Source organism: Procambarus clarkii, chromosome 89 (genome assembly GCF_040958095.1).
Source record: "Procambarus clarkii isolate CNS0578487 chromosome 89, FALCON_Pclarkii_2.0, whole genome shotgun sequence".
In the NCBI taxonomy this organism is placed as follows: domain Eukaryota; kingdom Metazoa; phylum Arthropoda; class Malacostraca; order Decapoda; family Cambaridae; genus Procambarus; species Procambarus clarkii.
Window position 1 is genome coordinate 19,093,497 of NC_091238.1, and position 19,407 is coordinate 19,112,903.

The 19,407-nt window shown below is 38.5% G+C and overlaps 1 protein-coding gene across 11 annotated transcripts in view; it reads right to left on the reverse strand.

Annotated features, from left to right (window-relative positions):
* Nucleotides 1-19,407, reverse strand: part of RSG7 (Regulator of G-protein signaling 7) — a 69,137-nt gene that overhangs the window by 6,426 nt on the left and 43,304 nt on the right. For 4 of the 11 annotated variants that reach the window (XR_006774787.2, XR_006774788.2, XR_006774789.2 and 1 more), the window contains exons 11-13: nucleotides 16,958-17,144; nucleotides 14,658-14,750; nucleotides 6,280-6,398 (exon numbers count right to left, since the gene is read on the reverse strand). Coding sequence is in view for 5 of the 11 variants with exons in the window: in XM_045767071.2 (XP_045623027.1) it covers nucleotides 10,313-10,342; nucleotides 14,658-14,750; nucleotides 16,958-17,144 (310 nt within the window). In the remaining 6 variants the exon portion in view is untranslated. Of the gene's footprint in view, nucleotides 1-6,279; nucleotides 6,454-10,179; nucleotides 10,343-14,496; nucleotides 14,751-16,957; nucleotides 17,145-19,407 lie in introns of those variants that run through there. The other 7 variants (XR_011225852.1, XR_011225853.1, XM_045767071.2 and 4 more) reach the window with 4 other exon arrangements.

Genomic DNA, 19,407 nt, shown 5'->3' on the forward strand with positions numbered 1-19,407 from the left:
AATTTTATTTTCCTCTTTTTACAAGCTTAGTGGCTTTACCATAGTTTTTGTGGGGAGCCCCTCTGGCTCCCTGGAGCTATTGGACTGATATACACTATATTAATCTGGGGCATCAGTCAAAAAGAGTTCAGCCTACCGGGGACCTCGAGCCAGAACCTGGCCCCCTTAGAGAGGCACAGGGAGCAATGGCCTATGGCTAAACCCCCCCCCATATGTTAGCAATGGCCTAAACCCCCCAATGTGTTTGGGAGCATTCCATGTCTGCCATCAACCAGGGTTAGGCACCTAGAAAGGTAGGCATGAAAAAACAGACCCCACTTGGTAAGAAATTGCAACCGAAGACCGAACAGAGGCAGAACTCCCCAAAACCTAAAGAAACAAGCAAACGTCATACATCGCCGCCACACCGCTCGTCCGAGCAGCCCTCCTCTCCCCAGGAGGGGGAGGAGGGAGTGCCAGATTCCCCCTCCCCCATGACAGCTACTCGTACCTCAGTTTGTAGTCTTATGCACTCTGGGGTGGTCACCAATTCTGGCCTCGATTTCTTGGCAGATTTTGTGCCTATGTGGTGTTTTCTGCTATTTGTAGTGCAGTGATCAGGAGTAACTATAGTGTACTGGGGCTGCATGCGCTTAAGGCTACCTTCCCTAGGGACCCTGTAAGTACTACCCTTGGGTTCTAGGGTTACCTTTCATAGAGCCTGCGGGACTCAACTTCCGTAGGGGTTCTTGCTGCTTAGCATTTACCCTGCCCTTGGGGCCAGCTGGGGTTTCATGGCCTTTGTTTGGCCTTGGGTAGAAAGTAGTGGTGTTGCTGGTTGGGGTGCAAGGTGCTGCACTGCTTGCTTACCTAAGCGGCAGCCATGTTCCTGTTCCTTCTGGTGGCATGGTACTTTTGCGGGGTTTTTCTTTTATTTTTGTTTTTCTTGCCAGGAGGGGGGATCTGCCTTGTTTGGCTATTAGACCACATAGGGTATATTGGTGGCCCTCCTCTAGGCCCCCGTGCTTGTACACGTCACAGGTCACAGGGTGTTCGGTTAATATAGTAGCTCTTCCTAACCTTTCGGCATCTTTGACGGCTGAGGACTTACATGCTCACGAGCATTTGGCCTCGTGTCAACCCAACATGTCTTGGGTTGACATTTGGCCATGGGGTTTTTGGCGGTCAAACAGGTTCATGGCTGCACGCTACCTTGCTAATGTTCCTTGGCCTAGTCGGGCCTGTGTCGCTTTGGGTCGGCAGTTGCAGCCTGTTGTCTCGCCTTCGAGTTGAGGTGCGAGCACCGACCGCCTCTCAGGTAACACACTCTAGATTTTGTCTATGGTGATGTAGCTCTGGGGAGCCGAAGGGAGCTTCCCCCAGAAAACCAGTGTTGACTGTAATGAAATGCCATTTTCTGGGTGAGACCCGGAGGCTCCCTGGCACCCCCCTCCCCCATCCCCCCAGTCGGCGGCGATATTTTGCGTGTTTTGACATCCAGCCTTGAACTGGTGGGTGGATCGCCGGCGCAGTGGTTCTGGGACTCCTCCTTTCCCATCCAGGGGAGGGGGAAGCTGCACAGACATGCGGCGCGGCTCGTGTGACGTCATGCCCATTTGCTCATTTTCAGTTGGGGAGTTCTGTCCACTCGTTTGTCTATTTTAGTTGCTTTAACCAGAATAGGGGTTTGTTTTGAGGTGCTTACTTTTCTGTGTGCTTGGCCTGGTCGATGGCAGACACAGAAAGCTCCAATCCCATGTGCATATATATCTTTAGGCCATTGCTCTGAGGGGGCAAGATTCTGGCTCATGGTCCCCAGTAGGCCTAGAATTCCATACACACTGACTGATGCCAAAGACTAATGATATACATATCAGCCTGGATAGCTCCAGGGAGTCTCTGGGTCTCGCCCACAAATGTTTCATTACTTTCAATGCTGGTTTTTTGCATTATTACTCACTGAGTTGATGTCACTTGGTGTGTGATTGTAATCTGAGAATAATGGAGTCCATTTTCTTTTTCAAAAAGCTTTTGACTTATTAATTTAACTATGCTAGCATGGAAGTATATACTTTAAGTTACAGTTGAAAATAATAATCACCTGAAAAACATTTCTGGTTACAGAGATATGGCATTTTGAAAGAAATGAAACTTGAACTGAAATATTTTTTATGGTGCTTAACTAGGTATGCTAGTAAATGCCTCAAATATGATGGATAATTTTGTTAATTACTTGTTCCTTGTATCTAGTGATTACATAAATGTAGATGTATGAAGCCTAATACAGGCATATCAAAATAATTATATTTTTTATTTAATTTTTTATTTATTTATATATACAATGGTACCTCCACCTACGAATCTAATCCGTTCCCAGAGATGGGTCGTAACTTGAAAATTTGTAACTCGAAACAAATTTTCCCATAAGAAACAACGTAAATTGAATTCATCCGTTCCACACCCCCAAAAATATTAACTCAAAAATACATTTTATACCGAATACCACTCTTTCTGTGAAGAGCCCCTTCGGCTCCCCGGAGCTATACCGGGCTGATGTGTGTATATATTAGACCGTGGCAACAGTCAATCGAAGGAGTTCTAGGCCTACTAGGGACCAAAGCCAGAACCTGGCCCCCTCAAGAGAGGGGGGGCCAGTTTTGATTGGGGAGTTCTGTTGCTAGTTCGGCTTTTGGTTTGCAAATCAGCAGTAATTTGTTTTGGAATTCCTACCTTTCTGGGTGCCTGACGGGGAGATTGCAGACAAAGACTGCTTCCAATTACACAGGGGTGGTCTTTAGGCCATTGCTCCTTGTGCCTCTCTCAAGGGGGGCCAGGTTCTGGCTCTGGTCCCTGGTAGGCCTAGAACTCCTTCGACTGACACTTGCCACAATCTAATATATACATATCAGCTCGGTATAGCTCCGGGGAGCCTCCGGGTCTCACCCAGAAAATGGCGTTTCATTACATTCAACGCTGGTTTTTTGTATTAGCTACAATACATTATTTATATCTTATTTTTATTGAGGACTCTTGTTTGTGTATGGACGACAGTGAGGAGGGGGGAAAGAAGGAGAGGTGTTACTGTTTGGAAGGGGGGAGTCCCACTTCCATTATAACATCAGCAGTGATGACTTCTCTGGGGTACTCTCTCTCTCTCTCTCTCTCCTACATTTTGCCTGCATACCACTAGGACCTGGTTGTGGTTCACTGCTTGTTTGTTTCACTAAGAACCTCTCCATAGAGGCCTGTTTTCCCTACATTTTAACATTTGTCTGTAGTGAGACATCACATTCATTCACTATGAACGATCTCTTGTTTTTTCTCTATAATCATCCTCACGTGTTTTCTTAGGTAGAACCTTACCACTGACTTTCTTGGGACCCATGGCGTGATATATAATTACCTTTATGTTCAAAAAACAAAAGAAGCACAAAAACAATGAAATTCTTTACAAACGCGATCGTCACTTAGCGGGTGGCTCTAGTAAACTGAGGCGGGGTCGCCAGTGCCACCAGGAACCACGCGTCACTTGACCCATACGTGTATCAACAAAGTCACAAGTCGAGGCCAAGGTTGTAAGTCGAGTCAAATTTTCCAACAAAATTGGGGTTGTAACCCGAAACATTTGTAAGTAGGGGCATTCGTAAGTTAAGGTTCCACTGTACAAGATATCTTACATTCTTGTACAGCCACTAGCATGCATAGCGTTTCGGACAAGTCCTGAATCCTAATTTTCACACTCACATATCCCCAGGAAGCAGCCCGTAATAGTTGTCTAACTCCCAGGTACCTATTTACTGCTAGGTGAACAAGGGCATCAGCGTGAAAGAAACTCTGCCCCATTTGTTTCCACTTCCGCCGGGGATCGAACCTGGACCCTTAGGACTATGAACCACAAGCGCTGTCCACTCAGCCGTCAGGCCCCCAACATTTCTACATTTACTATGCCTGCATTAGGCTTTTTCCATCTGAATTTCTGTAGTCACTGGATATAAGGTACATTATCTACATTTAATAAGTTCACTTTATAATACTGTACATAAACAAAAAATCCAGGATCAGGCATAGAGAATGCTGGCTTGAGTAAAACTGTACCCGACAGATGCAATAGAAAGAATCACTTCTGGTAATAATTGTTATGATCAGTTTCAACAAAAAATAACAGTCTTTGCAGAATAAATTCACAAGAACATGATACAGTATATCTAAAGAGTAAATAATGAAGTCTTATGATGGAATTGAACCCTCATCTCTCTGGATTTGCTAGATGGGAACTTGGTGCTGAAAACAGTGGGTGTTGAATGTAGTGAAATACTAGTTGCCATGTAATCCCTGGATTACTCCCAGGGTCAGGAAACATTTGGACCTCCAAGACAATGCCACTTTGCTAGAATCTTGTGACCATCCTCTCAAGCCTGATGAGGATCTTTAATAAGAATCTTTGTGAGTTGAGGATGTAGACCACTTTACTATGTGATACACATATAATGTGGGTGAGGAAGACAATGGCAAGTCTAACTCAATCCATCACAAAGGGACCACTTGTTATGAGACACAGCAGTCAACACTTAATTAGCAAAATAAGGAATATTGACTACTGTGTTGGAACCATCATTAATGACAAAGTTACCCACTGCCACAGCTACTAATAATCAGGATCAAACAGAGCTGCTTTCACACTAAGTCCAACTCACCCAAGCAAGTTTGGAGTAGAAGATACAAAAAAGATGGGAATGAGAGTATTCAAGGAACTGGTTGGAAAGTAATGCTTCATTCTCTGCACACCATTTCTAAGTCAAGGTCCCTTGATTGCTCACTGAGCTAATTCTCTACACTGAATGAAAGAGATCACTAGCCAATTCCAATATCAACTACATTGGTGCCTCAGAATACAGAGATGACAAACAAAATTAGTGCGCCATGACTGACTCCTGGAATAAATCCAACACAGTCCACTTACAGGCTCTAAGAGCCACAAAGAATGTGCATAAACAACTTAGCCCTACTGTAGTACTGAAAGTCATTGAAGCAGATAAAACAGACATAGTCTGCATACCATAAAGATGTGGGACGTAGCAGAGTCAAGTTCCTAGAAGGGATGATAAAGAATATCTGCCTAATGGGAATAGTCCTTAAGGAATACAGTACTGTAACTAGGGCAGGAGGCAAAGAGGGCACCTGGACCCAATGCTGTAAAGTTATAACTTCATGGGTCAAACTTCCAACATTTATTGCACTGGCACAAAGAGGGGGACATAATTCAGTGTGGAAGTGCTTCAGCTACCTCTTACTTGACAAGTGGGACTTTGGCATGGCTCTCTGATTGGAGAGGACCTGCCTTCTACCTTACTGCTTTTTATGTTTGGTGCTTTGGCACAGGTCTGGTTTTTTCTCCACCATTTCAGTCTGTTAGTGTCTGGTAGTGTTTTACTGAGGTCTTTATATGTTATGTCTTCTCTTTCTTCTAAGTGGATAGAAGAAGCTATAATCACATGCTATTGTTAGAAAATTTGTCCTGATTCATAGTTTTTGTTAAAGCCATTATTTCTACACCTCACTTGCTTCTTATAGAACAAAAATTTATAACACATTAAGGCACTGCATGTACAGGTATCTCTATTTGCATAAACAAAACTGCCTTTTGAAACGGTGACAATTAGAAGTTGTGCATGACATATTACTAGTACTGTAATTTCATTTTGGATGGAAATGGCTCAAAAATAATTAGTTATAAAAATGAGATGTTGGAATATACTTTCCTGGCGTGAAACTGGTGACTGTAGTACTGTCAGTAGACAGCCAGTGGTCACTTGTCAATAACAATACAGTACTAACAGGGTGCAAATAAAATATAACTTTTACACAAATTTAGACACAATACAATAATAATACCTGTAAATTTACTAATGAGAATACTGTTGGTGCACATATTACATAATACAATATAAATTAATTAATGCAAAAACTGTGAAAAAAAATGCAAGCTATAGCTCTGGTCTGGATTCGCAGAGCATTTACATCGCTACTTGAGAAATCTGTACCTCTTGCCTAGATCATGGCGGTTTAATTTTTATTTACTAAACATAACTCAGAATAGCTATGAGGCTGTCCATAATAACCTTGGGTTGAGGATGACCCAGCTCGTAGTGCTTAATCCGAACACATAAACTAGTAAATACAGACTAAGCCGCTGTGATCGAGGTAAGAGATACAGCTCTCATAAATGGAAACGTAGGTGCTTTGTGAATCTAGCCCATGGTGCCAACCCCCATGGCCTGACACACAACATGAAGGTCTCACCAGCTGGGGGGGGTTGTTAGGAAGCATGCAGGTTACTTCTTCAGTCACTACTAGGAGGGTGGGGGAGCATCCTTCCCTTTGCTGAAGTGTACTATTGATCTGATCCCCCTCACTGAAGTCTAGGAAGACAGATGACGATAAGGACCTTGGTAAGCATCTAAAACTTGCCTAAACCTTTGGAATATGATATGAACACTCTTCAAACATTAAATTTTGAGACAAATTGTAGACTTAATGCTGTTAATCATAAAAGTGGCTAAAATCATTATTAATAAATTTCTGAGTCATAGAAAATAAACAAATAGCCATCTCACATTAACAGACTCTTGATTTTATTTTTATTGTGTTTGCTAAAATTTCATATTGTATTTTGAAAAGTAACAATTAATATACTGTACAGTACTTCATAATATTTGAACAGAATCTTTGCAATTTATGTAACTTCATCCATCAGACATTTTAACCCTTCCACTGTGTGAGCCATACAGGGATGATTGTGGCATATCAGACCACACTGAGTGAGTCATACAGGTATGATTTAAGTACCACATAAGATTTAAAAGTCCCCACGCATACACGGGGCTCACATTTGCTTCGTTAGGCCTCCAGTAAACAGACGCTATCCTGGAAATATATTGTGGGAACCTCCCCTGGGAGTGAGGGCCTCAGTATTGAGAGGGTGACTGCAGGTGACAAATGCTTCACTAGCTCACAGCATTGCCATGCAGCCTATGCTCACACCATCACTTAATTATGAAGAAATAAATAGCTGCGATGATTATTTTGCAATGATAGTGTCATAGAATATTCTGACTATGATAAAGACTATATATAAGGTTCAAATATGAGTAAAGACAATGTCATTTATGATGTTCACAGTGCAAGGCAGACATTCACAGCACATAGCCATGGTCTAATGGATTTACACATCATGAAACATGACCACCTGTTCATTTAGGAAATAAACTTGTGGAAATTTATTCATATTCATGATCTAGGTATCATATCATGATAAATATGTCTAGGAATCTGATGATAACAGAAGTGTGCGTGTCTGGAATTAGCGATATGTGAAGTATATCATGCCACATTTTGCTGAACCATGTCGAGTCGTCTGTCGGCATCATCTGACGGTAATGTGTGTGGCGTTATGATGTGCTTGAATTTCATTATCACTCCCACTAGAACTGATTATTGGTTCATTAATTAAAGTGCATAAAACTGTAAATAGTTATACATAAGAATGTATATGGTATAACAGCAAAAATTGAATGTTTTATTGTTCTAAGCAAATAAAATAGTGTACATCTTAATAACATGAACATATTTGTGTGTACCTATGATCGACATGTTCTGTGATAAATAATAATATTGACAGCCAGTTGCACTTGAAAAGCCATAGTAAAACATTAGAAATACAAAGAAAATATTATACTGTATATTCAGTGCGTGCAGTTAGAACTTTGCACAAAACGTGCAGAGCTAGGCTGAAATCTGACCACATGTTACAGCATTACCACACCCACCTAAACTGCTTAATTCTTCATAATTGTGCATGAAATGTAGATAATTATATATAACATGTGAATGTACATTAGTGTAATAACAGCAAAATCAGAATGTTTTATTGTTCTATGCAAATAATACAGTGCAAAAAGAAGAACATTTTGTTGATAAAGAAAACAGCTCCTATTAACTGGAACTGAGGGAGAATTCAGTAATAAAGAGATGCAAGCACCTAACTGACGCACAAAAAAGAATGGTAGTTAGAAGTGTCCACAAAGGGGTTATGCAGCTGGTGCCTTTATAGCATTGCTGAGTAAAACATAACACATACAATAATGAGTATGTTATTATGCTCTATTTTGTTATATATCATATAAGTACATTGCCCAATGTTATTATCTGTTACTTTCACCAATGTTGCCAAACAAATATTTAAGGGAAACTTTTATTTGTTTTTCTCCTTTGTTTATTATTTGACTTTGTTGTAACCTCTAAATTGCAGAAAATGCATATTATTCCCTAAATATGTGAAGATAGCATGAAATTGGTCAACAAATAAATTAGTCACAACTGAAAGAACTTGTGACTTCAAATTTTTTTTGGCTGATTTTTTCACAGATTTCAAACTCTACTTTCTTCGTTTCTTTAGGTTGTTTTGATAATTAGGGACCTGATTTGGGCTTTTTCATGTATATAGAGTATACCCTAAATATATCCCCTAAATCATTATAATTATCCTTATATTTTGCTTTTTTGGGGGGTTATTTTTTCAACACATATTGACCTACAACTTTCACATGTTCGAGTACAAATGCCAAACAATGTTTATTATCACATACAAGTAAATTACTGAATTAGAACTACCTTATTCATTGTCGATAACTTCAACAATCTCTAAAACTAGAGTTTCAACTTTGAGTCAGCTTCAAAAATCCAGTTTCTGACCGATTCTCACCATTTTTACATATAGTGTGCTCAGCTGTCTGTTCTACAATCACTACAGAATGGATTTTTCATAAACCCTAAATGTTTGGAGTTATAATTATTTTTCTCTAAATTTGGCGCTTATTTCAAATGCCATATTAACGATTTTTTTTACAGTAAACTATATTGAAAAACTATATTCTAAATATATGAAAATGAAGATCATATGCTACTTTTGAGAGCATATTAACACAAATTGAATAATTTGTGATATTTTATATTTTTGAAACCGATTCAAAATCTGAAGTTTTCAATATTCAATTTAAAATTTTTTTTTTTATTTTCTTGTTTTTCAAGTTACGTTGGTGATCATTTACACAAAGTTTGAGCATTTGCCTAGTAGATTATGCACAAAACATTTGAAAGTGTTTCAGAAAATTTTAAAATCTGAGTTCTATGTCCAACTTCATATGTTTTGCGCAGCTTAGGGGTTAAATCTATGACTTGTTCTTGAAGTTCCAGGTCTCAGGATTTCTTCCTCATCAATTTTATCGATTCCTGTTACTATTTTGTACGTAGTGATCATATCGCCTCTTTTTCTTCTATCTTCTAGTTTTGGCATATTTAATGCCTCTAACTTCTCCTCGTAGTTCTTGTCCTTCAGTTCTGGGAGCCATTTAGTTGCATGTCTTTTCACCTATTTCCAGTTTATTGATGTGTTTCTTAAAATATGGGCACCATACATCCACTACATATTCCAACTTTGGTCTAACAAAAGTCCTGAACAATTTCTTAAGTATTTTGCCATCCATGTATTTAAAAGCAATTCTGAAGTTTGAGAGTGTGGCGTAGGCTCCTCACACATGTTTTTAATATGGTCCTCAGGTGCTAGTTTTCTGTCTAGAACCACCCCTAGATCTCTTTCTTTATCAGAATTCTTTAAAGATTTCTCACATAATTTATAGGTTGTGTGGGGTGTATGTTCTCCTATTCCACATTCATAACATGGCATTCATTAACATTAAATTCCATTTGCCAAATGGTGCTCCATACACTTATTTTGTCCAGATCTTCTTGAAGGGCATGACAATCATCTAAGTTTTTTATCCTTTCTATTATCTTTGCTGATGATGCTAACACGTTCATATAATTCTGTATTCTATCTGGTAGATCGTTTATGTAGACAATGAACATTACCGGTGCAAGAACTGAACCCTGTGGTACTCTACTTGTGACATTTCTCCAATCCAATACATTGCCTCTGATTACTGCCCTCATTTTTCTGTCAGATAATTTTTCATCCATGTTAGAAACCTACCTACCAGTCACTCCTCCAATAAGGTCCAATTTCCAGAACAACCTCTTATGTGGAACTCTGTCGAAAGCCTCTTTTATGTCCAGATAGATGCAGTCAATCCAACCATCTCATTCCTTTAAAATCTCTGTTGCTCGATCATAGAAACTGAGTCAGCCATTAGTTATGTTTTATTTAAGGTTGTTTACTTTGCCACATTACTTTGTCTAGTTTGTTACTGTTTGTCTATTTTTAGTGCATTCAGCTCTTACGACAGTTAATTAGCAATTGTTTATTTTCACTTTGACCTCATCCATCACGTGGTTGTCCGGCGTGCGTCTGGCATAAATAAAAGGCATTTATTTATATTTTCATTAATTATTTTAGCTATTTTACATTTACAATTCTTTGCTCTAATCATGATAAAATGTTATGCTACTTTGAAAGACATAAGAATATTGGCTTCTATTGGATTATTATTTTCTAATAATAAGCAAGTTTACCAGTAGGAATAGATTATGACATTCAGTTTCAGTGTGTTATTTCTAAATCAAAGTTCTGATTTTTACATTTTTCATTGTAAATTAAAAAAATACAGTACAGTATATTAACGGTTTATTCCTAATTTAATATGTTATACAAATAATTTGTCTAATGTAAAATAGATTTTTGTTTAATAGGGAACTATTACTTAAAATAGTTAATTATGCTGTAAGGGAATATCTGTCTTGATTAATAGAACAATATAAATACTGTAATCCCATAATGTGTTAATTAAATTGAAATAAATCTGAATTCTTTTTAATGCATTCAATTGATTGTTCATGATGTCTTTGGTGAATGACAATGTTTGTTCCTATCAAAAGAAAGGTACAAACACCTGTGTTAAAGCTCTTAGTGTAGTATTCTCAAAGTTACATCTGGATGCTTAAGCATGAATCTACAGAAATGGTTTTCTCAAGCAATGCAACCCAGCAGGCAAAATATGCTCAAGAAACATTTAAGCGATGTTGTACCAATATTGGGTCAACATTGGTACCAATATTGGGTCAACATTGGTACCAATGTTGGGTCAACATTGGTACAACATTATATAATGTTCCTTGCCCAGCTTTGCCCAGGGGAAACTGCACACAATAACAAGTGTACTGTACTACTCATTACTGCTACTACTGTACAACTAGACACCAACAATGTCAAATACTTTATACAAGTTAATAAAAAGCTTCAAAAGGTGCATAAAGGCCAAAATCCTCAATTGCAAAATTAGTTGTGTGGCATAATAATAAAAGTATATTATGGGATATAAAGAAAGAAATATCTTGTATGGAATACAAATATTATCCCAGTGCAAAAACCTGTCACCATATTTTGACACCAAAAATTGGATCTCAAAATTAAAAAGAAAAAATTTATTAGATGAGATACATAATATAATGTTTCCACACTGAAAATGATTCACTGTATACAGTAGTGTTCAATGTGAAGCAGCCCTACACGTTATTGGAAAACTTTAAGCACTGCTAAACTGTGCACGAAAAATGCAAATTAGTTGATAATTATGCTGCAAATTCTTTAAAATTCATGATCTAAATACATTAACTGTTTATTATTTCTTGCTTTAACTTCCTGTGCATGTAAAACGTAATAACCAATAATAAAATTAGGCAACGCACTACAAGCGAGCTATTTGCTCCAATACACTGCCATCCCATGAAACTAAATACATGAGTGCAAAGTACTGCAAAGTACAAGCAATTTTGATATATAAGTATCAAATTTATGTATTTCATGTGCTTACATGCATGAAGCTATGAAATAATCCAGCAGCATATATATATATCAAATATAACACTTTTGGTTCAAGATTTACTAAACTATTACCTGTTTAAACTTATTATAGTACAGGGTATTTACTTGTTAAGATTTCTATTAAACTGCAGATTAAGCCAGAGTAAATTACCTTTTCATTAATGTAATTTGTATGTGTTCCCACAAAAACACTATATCAGTGTCCCCTCCTAACCCTAAATATCAGTGTCCCTCCTAACACTAAATATCAGTGTCCTCCCATAACCCTAAATATCAGTGTCTCCTCCTAACCCTAAATATCAGTGTCCCCTCCTAACACTAAATATCAGTATTCCCCTCCTAACACTAAATATCAGTGTTCCCCTCCTAACACTAAATATCAGTGTCCAATCCTAACACTAAATATCAGTGTCCCCTCCTAACACTAAATATCAGTGTCCCCTCCTAACACTAAATATCAGTGTTCCCCTCCTAACACTAAATATCAGTGTTCCCTTCCTAACACTAAATATCAGTGTTCCCCTCCTAACCCTAAATATCAGTGTCCCCTCCTAACACTAAATATCAGTGTCCCCTCCTAACACTAAATATCAGTGTTCCCCTCCTAACCCTAAATATCAGTGTCCCCTCCTAACACTAAATATCAGTGTCCCCTCCTAACACTAAATATCAGTGTCCCCTCCTAACACTAAATATCAGCGTTCCCCTCCTAACACTAAATATCAGCGTCCCCCTCCTAACACTAAATATCAGTGTCCTCCCATAACCCTAAATATCAGTGTCCCTCCTAACAGTAAATATCAGTGTCCCCCTCCCCTAACCCTAAATATCAGTGTCCCCCTCCCCTAACCCTAAATATCAGTGTCCCCTCCTAACAATAAATATCAGTGCCCCCCCTAACACTAAATATCAGTGTCCCCCCACTAACATGCTATATCAGTGTTCCCCTAACATGCTATATCAACATCCCCCTAACATACTATATCAGCATACCCCTAATATGCTAAATCAGCGTCCACTTTGCAGACGAAGAATCACAATAATGTGGCTGAAGACTTGACACCCAACCCGCATCTCTGAAAATGAAAATTCGATGACGTTTCAGTCTGTCTTGGATCATTATCAAGTTCTGTGATTTTAGAACTTGATAATGATCCAGGATGAAGCAAAACATCATCAGTTCTTCATTTTCAGATGAGTGAGTTGAGTGTCAGTGTCCTTCCTCTCCCTATAACACGCTATATCAGTGTCCCCCTAACACACTATATCAGTGTCTTCCAACACGCTATACTGGTATCCTCCTAACAAAATAGCCATCCAAACTATACTTTAATTAAACCAGTATTGCAATTAGACTACAAAAAATAAAATCTGATGAATATTAAACTTACATCTTTGACAAAGTAATTGCCTAATTAAAAAAGCACAACTAAATAAAAGTATTTAATGTTAAAATTCAAGTCACTGAAAAATGTGAAAATATTCCATGTCCACAAGATATACCAGATATATGTATGTGAATTTTTACTGTGATTCTGAAAAAGCAACTAAAGAAAATCCTATCCAAAAGAGTTAAAAAATGTAATTTCAGAGTAGGGCAGGACTATATAATTTTGGTTCAGACATATTTTGACTGATGTTATATAATATCCAAAGAACTTTTGCTGAAAGCCAAGTAACAATATCTTACAATGCATAAATGTATACTGCATTGGTCATTTGACTGCAATAAAAATTTGGAGATTGAAAACAATAGAGTAAAACTTGATACTGATCTAATTTGTGGGCTTTTGTTTATTTTCTGTGGGGGAGCCCCTTTGGCTCCCCGAATCATTAGATCAGGGCATTAGTCTATGGAGTTCAGCCTACCGGGGATCACGAGCCAGAACCTGGCCCCCCTCAAAGAGGCGCAGGGAGCAATGGCCCTGGTACACCCCCCCATCCCCCTCCCCTCTGTGGTTGGAGGTTTTCCTCATCTGCCATCGACTGCGGTTAGGCACCCAGAAAGGTAGGCATAACAAAACAGACCCCACATGGTAAGAAAATTGCAACTGAAAACCAAACAGACAGGCAGAACCCCCTCCAATATCAAGCAAACAAGCAAATGTCACACGGACTTGCCGGCCGACCATGGCGACGGATGGTGGTTCGCGCAGTGTTTCTCTCGGGGACATCTCGAGAGACAGAAGTTCTGCCTCTCTCTTTGGTTTTCAGTTGCAATTTTCTTGCTATGTGGGGTCTGTTTTGTGATGCCTACCTTTCTGGGTGCCTAAGCCCAGTCAATGGCAGATAAGGAAAATTCCCAACCACAAGGGGTTTTTTCAGGGCCATTGCTCCTTGCGCCTCTCTGAGGGGGGCCAGGTTCTGGCTCGTGGTCCCTGGTACGTTGAACTCCATAGACTAGTGCCCCGGTACCGTATAATGATTCGCATATTTAGCCCGATAGCTCCAGGGAACCATAGAGGCTCATCCAGAAAATGACGTTTCATTACATTCAATGCTGGTTTTGTATTTAATATTTTAGATAAAAAACAGAGTTACATGAAAATTGCTATTGCATGACTGCTAAAATTAATGCAGAAACAAGACCAGTTTGCCTGCCTTAAAATTACCATAAACATGATTACAAAATTCACATAACTATTGAAAATATTGTAATCTCAAAACACCTGGCAAGAAGTACAGTTTAGATGGCTATATTTTACTGCCTTTCTTCTTTTATAAACTAAGACTTAAGTTCTAAGGTACAGAATCGTCGAGTTATAGAAAAACTAAGGTATAGAAATGCCATGTTTTAAAATGTCTGAGACACAGAAATGCTGAGGTATAGCTACAACTTTACCTTCTTTCTGCTACCACTGAGGAATTCTTTGTACATTTCTGAGCGCAGATACCGCGAGTAACTGTCAGACTTCATTAGGTGATACAAATGTGCCTGCAAAAGGAGTCATTTAAGACACTGGTAAAGAGAGTATCAGTGATAATAAAGTTCAGCAGTTATTGCCTCTTTGAAATTCAAACTTTACAGATTATCATCACATTTAAAGTGATATATTGTATCACTTTAAACAATTTTAATCAGCTCAATTTATTCAATTCTTATATATTATCTCTATAGTATTAAGTATTACCCAATTAATCTATAATTAAAATAAATATTTTTAAGTTAAGCCTATAAATATAAAAGCTTTGTATAACTAGTCGCTGTATATAATAAACAATTATTTTATCCACTATGTAACCACAGTAACATGTACAATACACATTACTGTACATAGTATAATAATAATAATAATAATAATAATAATAATATTTTATTCAAATGGTATAAGGAATGAGAAATGCTGATTGAATTGAACTTTGTATAATGAAAGTTTAAGCAATAACTAATACAAAATGTATAACGTACAAAGTTTCCATTCATGACAAATACTGTCAAGAATCAGTACTCATCTTTGAAGTGCTCTTACCAGAAATAAAATTAATACTGTACATTTCATCAATGACTAAATTGATAATCAATTGATGGCTCTACTGTATTACTTGAATTGCATATGCATTTACCGAGACAAACAGCGGGTTTATATTGTATTGCAACTGTCCATTTGTTCACTTGTTCATTCTACACATCTGCCCCAGAATTTTTGAGCTGTTGAGGAATTTTCCATGAAGTTTTATACATTGTGTGTATCAATAGGAAAATTCTCAGATGCCATCCAGAATCAAGCCTAAGATGTACTGTTACGAAGGTTAAGGAAAATCCTTTTACCATAGGAAAGTGTCTCCATAGACCTCTCAAGGTTCAAGTTCACAAGTGATAATTTGGACACTTGAAAGAGCCAGCCACTTTCAGAAAGAATCATTCATGAGTGTTATAAAGCATTTTGATTCCATTGATATCTTGTGTTCAGTTTAGTATTATAATGTTCTTCCTTATACTGTACAGTACCTGTATACGTGACCAATCTCACCTCAGCTGCCAACAGCAGTGGATGTGTCCACTATGCCACTCCACAAGACATCCAACACTATTACGACCTGTAGATGGGTAGCATCTGGGACAAGTTGCCAGTCTGAGCATCTATGGTTTAGGGCCACCTGCACCATGATGCATAAGGTTAAAGTGCACTTTCAGGAGAACCAGGTTCTGACCAAAGCTGAAATACTCCAGGCAATCAACACCACTGCCCAAGTTATTCCTGTCGACATAACTGATGCCTGCGATGGAGCAACACAACTTTTCTCCAGTGAAGGTGAGCTGAAGGAACTTCTCGACCCCTACACTGGCAGCTCTGCAGGCCACCAACCATACTCTCACTCAACCACGACGCTACATAGCTGCTCAAACAATTTTTGCCATTTTTGCCAGCTCATGGATCACGGACTGCGACATCATCGATATCATCACCAGCATCAACTCAAAAAACCCTGCCATGACGGTTACCATGGCAAAACTCATCACTAACTACGAGACCCAGTGACCGACCTTAAAAATGTCCTTCGCGACAACTGCCAACCTTGCCACAACCAGCAGATTCCAGTGCTTCGGAATCACCACACACCACCCGACCTAGTGAAGAAGGAATGATACTTGGAGGTGAAGCAATGCCTCAGGTGTTACCAGTAATCTCACTACACCGGCAAGTGTAGTGAGATTACTGGTAATCTCACCACCACTACACTGCCTGCACAGCCACCCACCAGAAATCCCTCCTCTGCAACGATCAACATACAGCTGTCTCCCCCTGCTTGGCCTTGCAGGAAGGAGATCAAGAAGATGATGAAAAACTCTGCCACTGCCACACCTCGACCAGTCAACCCACTCATGTCTGCATTCTCAGCCTTGCCCAGAAACACACCTGGGGAAGCTGCCGCTATCACACCACACTTCGTTGACCTCCCCACTGCATGGCAAACTTAAAATTGAGGGTAACAAATATAATCTGTTTCTTTCAATACAATTGTAGCAACTACAGTACATTAGATATTATGTAGCAGCTACTTCCATGTTCTCAGAAATTTTATAGCATCTACTTAAATGCCTGCTATAAAATTCCATTCTACTCTTAAATTCCAGATTCTACATACAACATTCACACATTTCCCAGAATCAAGCCATCATAACCCATTATGGTAACTTACAGCTGCTGCATCAAAGGTCCAGCGATCTCTGTTTTGCATGTTTTTCTTTGTAATGTTCATGGACTTAGAGTCGATGTTTACGGGCACAGGGGCACTAGGGGCGAGGTATTCATCCCAGATAGCTTGGACCTTATCATGGACGTCCTTTTGTGGGAGGCACTTCAGTTCCTGAACGGCAGTAAGGAACCTGATACAAAATATCAGTAATTAAGAATTGTTAATAGATACTGACTTACCAATATGCTTCCATCAAAATTTAACATACATGTACTGTACTTTGTTATTAAATGCAGGTAAACTAACTGATAGCTAATGACATTGATCAATTATATAGTATACAAAACTTTCAAATTAGATACAAAATTGATATGCACAATGAAATCACAAGGACAAGATGAATCTAAGACTGCAGTAAATATAGAGGCCATATCATAATATCAAACCTATGTCCCTGAACTCAAGTGTTATGCCCTTCAGGAAGACCTGGAAAAAATAAGTGTAACAAACTAAGTTACACAGAAAACTAGCATTTTGCCAAGTAAGCAACACTTGGCAAAATGAAATTAATGTGAATAAATGCTGTTATGTAGTGTGAATAGGAGAAAACAGGCCACACACACAATCTACAAATTATGTGAAAAAGAAAGTTTTATTAAATTCTGATAGAGATTTGGGATGGTTCTGGATAGAAAACTGTCACCTGAGGATCACATAGAGAACATTGAGCAAGGAGCATATGCTATGCTTTCCAACTTTAGAATCACTTTTAAATGCATGGATGGCAAAATATTAAAGAAAATGTTCATGACAATTGTGAGACCAAAATCAGAATATGCAGAGGTTGTATGATGCCCATATCTCAAGAAGCACATAAATAAACTGGAAAAGGTGCTAACACATCCAGCTCATGACTTCTAGAACTGAAAAACAAGAGCTACAAGGGAAAGGTTAGAGGAGTTAAATGGACTCAAGCTAGAAGATAGAAGAAAAAACAAAAAAGAGATGATATGATCACTACATACAAAATAGTAACAGGAATTGACAAAACTGACAAGAACTTAAAAATGGCGACTTCAAGAACAAGAGGACATGGGTTCAATCTAAGGAAACATAGCTGTCAGAAAAACATTAGCGCATTTACTTTTGTGAATAGAGTGGTATATGGTTGGAACAAGTTAGATGAGAAGGTAGTGGAAGCCAAAACCATCAGTAGTTTCAAAGTGTGGAGTTTTAAATGACGGAGTGTGTAAGGAACCTTTGCGAGGAATATATGAAATAATGGTCGGGGTTAGAGAAAGTCACTTTTCAAAACTCCCGCCAGATCAGCAGCTCCTCTGCACATGTGCAGTGGCGTAACTATAGTGAGAGAATGATCCTCTCTAAACAGATATAAAAACACTTGCTTAAAACTGATAAAAGAGACTATTCTAAGTACATTCTGTGACTGGAAAGCATGTTGAAAATCTAAGTGTTACATGTGGAAAATCAGTTTAAACAAAATTAAAAATGAAAAGAAATGAGATGTGGAGCCAGACAATATTGGAACCTGGAGGGAAGGAGTATGAACATGGACTGATGCTTGACCACTTCTCTCAAGGCCATAGAACAGTTTGGATGTTCATCCCACATGTCAGCTCAAGTTGTATGGTCATCCATCTCATGTGGTAACTAGTGCAGTGACAAACTTATTGTATTTGTGGTACTATCATATAAACTAGTTTGGAATAGGATTGATTATTTACATGTCCCATTGGTGGCTGGCAATTGTATGTAACTTCCCGCCATGTGTGGAATGTTTTAATTTTATGTTTCGTATCATTATCACTTGGTTGTTAAATGTTGTTCATCCACATTGCATAATTTGCTTTTTCACTTTGGAAAAATGCCCTTTAATCCTTATTCACTAGCAGGGTTATAAACCTACAGGACTGCCTACCTGTTGAAGCCGTAAATACTAAAACCTAAATGTTAAAATCCAACCGGAAAACATCAGGGCAAATGGGGGACTTGTGACAAGCTGCTGACTTCCTGTCCTTGTTGAGGTCACTAGAGTGTTAGTGACCCTCAGGTAAATTCAGGTAAATTTCCAGTGTAAAGTAGAGATAACTGTGGACTACAGCCAAGTCAGTGTACACCCTTCAAGTGTACTGACTCAATAAATGGAGCTTTAGAGTACAGTACAGTACTGTACAGTAATTTGATTAAGTCCAAGTTTTGTGGGACCAGTAACCTTTTGTTCAATAGTATTGAAAACCACACTCCAGATATATTTTGTGCCTCTAAGCTCAAGTCTATAGAAATAAACTCCTGTGTGAGTTCAGAAGCGATTACTGTATTTTCAAAAGCCCTTTTACCCTATATAAAAGTCTATCTTGCAGTACAAAGTATGAGTTCTGTACAAGGTATGTCCCGAGGACCTGGTATAATACTGATTATTGTAGTTCTCCAAA